At 41.9% G+C, this 6,000-nt stretch overlaps 2 protein-coding genes across 2 annotated transcripts; both read left to right on the top strand.

The window, feature by feature from the left end:
• The first annotated feature begins 2,191 nt into the window (after window positions 1-2,191).
• LOC122052218 (17.8 kDa class II heat shock protein-like) lies at window positions 2,192-2,851 on the top strand. The gene has a single exon (XM_042613641.1). It carries the CDS (start codon window positions 2,192-2,194, stop codon window positions 2,651-2,653), a length of 462 nt encoding a protein of 153 aa, XP_042469575.1. The 3' UTR covers window positions 2,654-2,851.
• LOC122052217 (tetraspanin-2-like) lies at window positions 2,527-4,667 on the top strand. The gene is made up of 3 exons (XM_042613640.1): window positions 2,527-2,668; window positions 2,963-3,758; window positions 4,253-4,667. The coding sequence occupies exons 2-3, from the start codon at window positions 3,246-3,248 to the stop codon at window positions 4,526-4,528; spliced, it is 789 nt and encodes a 262-aa protein (XP_042469574.1). The 5' UTR covers window positions 2,527-2,668; window positions 2,963-3,245; the 3' UTR covers window positions 4,529-4,667.
• The last annotated feature ends 1,333 nt before the right edge of the window (window positions 4,668-6,000 follow it).

Raw genomic sequence — 6,000 nt, 5'->3', positions numbered from 1 at the left:
AGTGTTTCGTCATATTTAACCTGGAAGTCAATCTTTGAAATAGATATTTAATCAACTTCTGTAATATGGTTTAACTTCTGAAGAACACATGGGTTGAACTTAGAGTAAAAATGTTAAGTTCCGTTTCCAATCCAAATTTAACTTCTGAAGAACAACTTGGATTAAAAATGTTAAGTTTCGTTTACAATCCAAGTTTAACTTCTGTAGAGTACATGAGCTGCTAGGAAAAGTTCTGTTCTTGTACAAATTTTTTAACAAGGGAAACAGAACGGAATTCCAAGTAGCACCCAACAATTGGTATCAAAGCTAGGTTTTTGTCTCTGTGTGTTTGGTTTTCAATTAATTATGCACTTTTCATATATAAGTTTAGGCAGGATAATAGTAGGATGTGCAAATAGATTAACTCTGTGGTTGCAGACATCCTAGTTCCAACTACTATTACCCTATTATGTTTGTGTGTGATTGGACCCTCAGGCCTGTCGAGGGCATTTTATGTGTGTGCATGATTGTAATTATTAAATACAGCAGGAGCTGTATTAGTTTTAGGATTTTACATTCTGTTCGATCTAGATTACATGTACATTCCCTTGTGGAATATAGGATCGATAAATGTAAAATTTTATTTTTGTCGCGAATCGTATCCTTGCGAGGCGTGGTGCTATTTGAGGACTAGAGGCGCAGCGGAAAAGGAAGCAAGATAGACGTGACGACATGACCCGTTGGTGGTGACTAGGGTTAGTGGCACACGGAGAATAGCTATAAATGAGATCATAATAGTTGGAAAATTATTTTTCATATTTATTGTTTTTTACGCTGTTTATATGTGTTGTGTGTGTATGTTAAAATTTCTCGTTTTAAATAACTAAGTGGGAGAGAAAATATTTAAATTTCATGGTCTCCATTACTGATTTGTAAGTGATGTATTCAAATTTGCGTGTTAATTCTGAGTACCTTCCTCCATATTAGATGAGTTTGTTTAAACTAATTATAATTGAATATGAGTATTTCTTAGATAAAAATCTAAGTCTTTTTTTTAATTGAGGAGCGTCAAATATTTACTGTAATAGTAAAATACATGATTAAAATAATTTTTTTATAAAATAATAGTTAGATTTACTATGTTATTATATAGGAGTGAATGATGATTTTCTAAAAAAAAGTTAAATGATTTAATAATATTAAGGTTGGAGACGTATAAGGTTAATCTGGTCCCATCCTTGAATACAATTATTTGTATTTATTATTATTTTAAACTATTTGCATTTATTACCTTTGTTGCGAATTAAACTTCCTTGATGGCCACACTACCAGATAATTGAAATGATAATCAAATAAAAAAATATGAAAAAGATAATTAACGAGATTTCACGTTTTGGATACAAATTTTTAAAAAATAATAATAATTTTACATTTTATTTAAACTTCATTAAAATTATTTTAAAATAATTATAATTGTTACTTAATTAACTGTAATACAATAACACTAAAATAAATATATTTGATTTTTATAAACAAAATGTTCATTTAACTATTTATTAAATGCGAGATGCCCTTTCAATTTTTCACTTAGTAGATTTTATATAAAAAGTCAGTATCTTATTTTTTAGCTACTTTGATTAAAGTTGCATGATTTTTTAACTGTTTCGACTAAAATACGTCGGTTTTTTTTAAAAGATCAGTTAAGAATAAAGATGGAGTTTTATTTTAGGCTTTTTTTTCTATCAAAATTTTTTTAAGTTCTAAAGTGCAATTAAATTTCTTAAACGACAAACTGTAATGTAGATATTAATAAATTCATAATTAATGATGAAACGGATAGATTGGTTGGGCTTTGGGTTTTGCAGTTGAACCGGTGCGAATCAATTTGGTTCAGACTCCGGTTTGGCTTTTTCTAACAAACCGGGTATCGGAGTCGGTTTGGGTGATTTCGGATCCGGATGTGGACCCGGTTTCCGAATAAAACCGATCAATGTAAAAAGCTGGACCGGTTTGGAAGCTGCTCATGATCTTCCAGAGACTTCCAGATTGAGGCGAAGAAGCTTCCATTTTCTTCTCAAAAGTTGCAGAGACGCCAGTTCTTCGCCCTTTGCTTCTTATAAACTCCTCGTCTCTCCGTCGCAGTTTTCATTTCAATCAAGACGAATCGAAGCCGAGGAAGACGATCTAGATCCAGATCCAGCGAGGTGCAGCCATGGATGTGAGGATGGTTAATCTGGATGGCCCTCTGTTTTCTTCTCTGCAGCACCTGATCGACGCACCCGACGAGATGGAGAAGGCGATGGGCGCGTCCTCCCGCTCGTACGTCCGCGACGCGAAGGCCATGGCGTCCACTCCAGCCGACGTCAAGGAGCTCCCTGACGCCTACGTCTGCGTCGTCGACATGCCCGGTCTCAAGCCCGCCGACGTCAAGGTCCTGGTCGAGGACGACCGCGTCCTCGTCGTCAGCGGCGAGCGCAAGCGCCAGGACGAAGAGGGCAACGCCAGGTATCTGCGGATGGAGCGCCGCGTCGGCAAGTTCATGCGAAAGTTCGCCCTCCCCGACAATGCCGACGTGGACGCCGTCTCCGCCGTCTGCCTGGACGGCGTGCTCACCGTCACTGTCAAGAAGGTGCCCCCGCGGGAGCCCAAGACCGTGGACATCAAGGTCGCCTGAGCCGTCCGTGATCAGGTCATCGATCTCACAACATATTCCTCCTCCTGTTTTGCGTGTTTGTTTTTGATGGCTTTCTTTTCTGGTGGTTTGGGAAGCTCGATCAATAAAATGTAGCTATGCGTTTTGTAGCAATGTCTGTGGGGATTATGAACGCAGTATGGTTCGGTAATCAATCTCATTGAGATTTGTTCGCATTAATTCCTTACAGACATGAATCCGAAAGAACAAACGGATTGAATAAAACCGAAATAAAATCGTCTCTGCTAATCTTAATCAATTGTTAAATTCCCCCTCCTCTGCCGCCGCTAGGGTTTCGTCGTCGTGCGAGATGAAGGACGGGAAGCCGAGGAAGGAGAGGAGATCCGGTTCCGGCGGAGCAAGGAGGAGAGGAGCGGAGACCGGCGCCTCGAAAGGGAAAGTTTCCTTCTTTTTTTAATTGCACATATTCTTATTGATAAAGTAAATTGAAACAGTTGAGCGCAAAAAAGAAGAATATATACCAAAATAATTCGATAGGCGGTCAAATCGACTGCGAGCTCATAAAGTCGCCAAGGGAATCGATCCGCCCACTTCGTTCTCCGGAATCGCCGCCATGGCCACTGCTCGCAACGCCTCCCACGGCTCCACTACTGCCCTCCTCAACTTCGTCGCCCTCCTCTGCTCCATCCCCGTGATCGGCGCCGGCATATGGCTGTCCTCGAAGCAGGACAACGAGTGCGTCCACCTCGCCCGGTGGCCCGTCGTCATCCTCGGCGTCCTCCTCCTCCTCGCCTCTCTCGCCGGCTTCGTCGGCGCCTACTGGAACCGGCCCGCGCTCCTCGCCGCTTACTTCTCCTGCATGGCCGCGCTCATCGTCATCCTCTTCTCCCTCGTCGCCTTCGCCTACGCCGTCACCGCCCCCGACGGGTCCTACGCCGTCCCCGGCCGCGCCTACCGCGAGTACCGCCTCGCCGGCTACTCTGACTGGCTCCGCCACTACGCCCTCTCCCGGTGGCCGGAGATCCGTCTCTGTTTAAGAGCGTCCGAGCTCTGCCGGGAGATCGGCCGGGACCGGCCGTACCTCACCGCCTATCAATTCTTCCACACCGAACTCTCCCCTCTCCAGGTGATCATTACTCTCTTACAGATAACACCCGCTTATTTTGTTTATTTTTATTTCCGATAAAACATCGTGTTTTATCAGTAAATACAAAATATTTTTTAAAAGACCACTTTCCCAAACGGCGCTCTTTGGATTTTGATTTTTTTTTTAAAAAAAAAAAAAGCGTATACAGTTTGATATTTCTAAAAGAACGTATTTATTTTTAAAAAAATCCTTCTTATTTAAATTTTTTTTTTGAAAAAAATCTTCGGCTAGTCGGAAATCACACGAGAATTTTTTAAAATAAGGAGGGTATTCGATAAATCAGATTAAATAAGAAGTGTATTTTGAAAAAAGAAGTGCGAACTTTAAAATATATAAAACTTAGTGTGCTTTTTTGGAAAATTTTAAAATTCAAGTCCATCCTTCGGAAAATATTTTTATTTTGAAGTTGAGGGTAGAATAGCAAAATACATAAAATGAAATTCCTCTTACTCTGAGTGTGCTACTGGCCGCAGTCCGGTTGCTGCAAGCCGCCGGCAGTGTGCGGATACGAGTACGTGAACCCGACGCTGTGGGTGAACCCGAGCGAGCCGGTGGCGAGCTCGGATTGCCTGATGTGGAGCAGCGAGGACGGCCGCCTCTGCTACGACTGCGCCTCCTGCAAGGGCGCGTTGCTGGGGAGCCTCCGATCCGAGTGGCGCAGGGCCGCAGTCGTCCTCGTCATCGCCGCCGTCCTCTTCGTCTGGGTCTACGCCTTCGCCTGCTGCGCCTTCAACACCACCCGTAAGTAGTAGCAGCGTTCTTTCAGCTGGTTTTTCATTGCCTCAATAAATAAAATCCACACCCACTCGAACGGTGCAGTAGTATTTATTTACTTATTTTGAGTTGAACCTAACAAATATATAAAAATTAAAAGACCCTTCTAAATAATATAAATTGTCAAGGAAAAAAAAAACAATTCATCAACTATTTTGTATCTAAATAGTACAACAAAAAAATTACCTTGATACTCCTGTCCGAAAGTTGATAAGATGAATATTAAAAATGTGGCATTCACGTTGATTTTCTATGGACTTCGCTTCAACCTACAATACAAATGGTATCAGTGTCGAGTCAGGAAAGGGGTCTCCGACGATAGTCCTCCGACGTACAAATCAGTCTCCGGCGAATAAGAAGAAGAAAGGAGCGGAGCAACAAAAAGCCTGTAGTGCAACAGTAAAATATCGTATACTTCCGTCGATGTTTGGATTTCTCTTTATATAGAGCTCTGGTAGCGTGTGTGTACGTTTCCCAAGGCAAGCATGCATCTCAAAGTTTTCCCCTGAAAAGATCTGTCAATAAAGTATCCTTGACATAGTACCTTAACGGGTCGAACATATTTTAAAGTGACAGTGGAAGTTTTCGTCGTACGATCCTCTGTCTGACTATGTCGTCTGTCAACGGCACTAGCTTCCAAAAGGATATCGAAAGATAGCATGCTATGTCTGTTGCTTGGCCGAGCGGAATAGTCGCTCGGCCGGAATTCCATCGTCCAAGTGTTATCTGTTGCTGGACCAAGCGGGATAGCCGCTCGGTCGGAATTCCACTCCACATGTTTTGTTGTTAGGGCGAGCGGGATAACCACTCGATTGGAAGTCCACTGTTCACATGCTCGGTTGATGTCGAGTCTGTTGTTAGGTCGAGCGAAAGAGTCACTCGACCGAAGTTGAATCCTGTCAATGCTAGGCCTCGCTGTCTGGCCGAGTGGGATAATCGCTCGGCTCAACTTCTGAACGTCGTTCTCCCTTGAGCATCGATTATTTGAATGCTCCCCGTGTCGAAGTCAACGACGGGTCGGAGCCCTCTCCCCAATCGGAGCATGATCCGTCCGACCGGTCGATATCGTCCACTCATCGATCGTCTTGACTTTGACCTCCACCGTGGCAGCAGAATAGAGCCTCTCATCATCACCGCATCACTATCAAACCATAATATTTTTTTTTCTAATTTGGTTCAAAAAAATTTAAATTTTATTAAAATTATTTTAAATTGATTAAAATAAAATATAATTAATTAATTATTATAATAATATTGTATTAGCTTGTAATAGCTAATAGAGTAGTTATTAAATATTTAATAATTAATAGTGTGGGAGGCCTTTTATAAACTCTACAAACCAGAAGTCCTAACGATTCAGGATTGATTGACATAGAATTTTGTAATAGAATTGGATCTGAACCGTCTTCATTGATGTCCGATGAGTAGCAACGGAGGGGTCATATGA

Source organism: Zingiber officinale, chromosome 3A, assembly GCF_018446385.1.
Source record: "Zingiber officinale cultivar Zhangliang chromosome 3A, Zo_v1.1, whole genome shotgun sequence".
Taxonomy (NCBI): Eukaryota; Viridiplantae; Streptophyta; class Magnoliopsida; order Zingiberales; family Zingiberaceae; genus Zingiber; species Zingiber officinale.
This window is presented reverse-complemented; position numbering and strand designations above follow the sequence as displayed.

Bases quoted from the DNA above. Each gene is read 5' to 3' on its own strand.
- LOC122052218 (XM_042613641.1), top strand. From the start codon at position 2,192: ATGGATGTGAGGATGGTTAATCTGGATGGCCCTCTGTTTTCTTCTCTG.
- LOC122052217 (XM_042613640.1), top strand. From the start codon at position 3,246: ATGGCCACTGCTCGCAACGCCTCCCACGGCTCCACTACTGCCCTCCTC. The intron at 3,759-4,252 runs GTGATCATTACT...TACTGGCCGCAG, and splicing joins CCGAACTCTCCCCTCTCCAG to TCCGGTTGCTGCAAGCCGCC.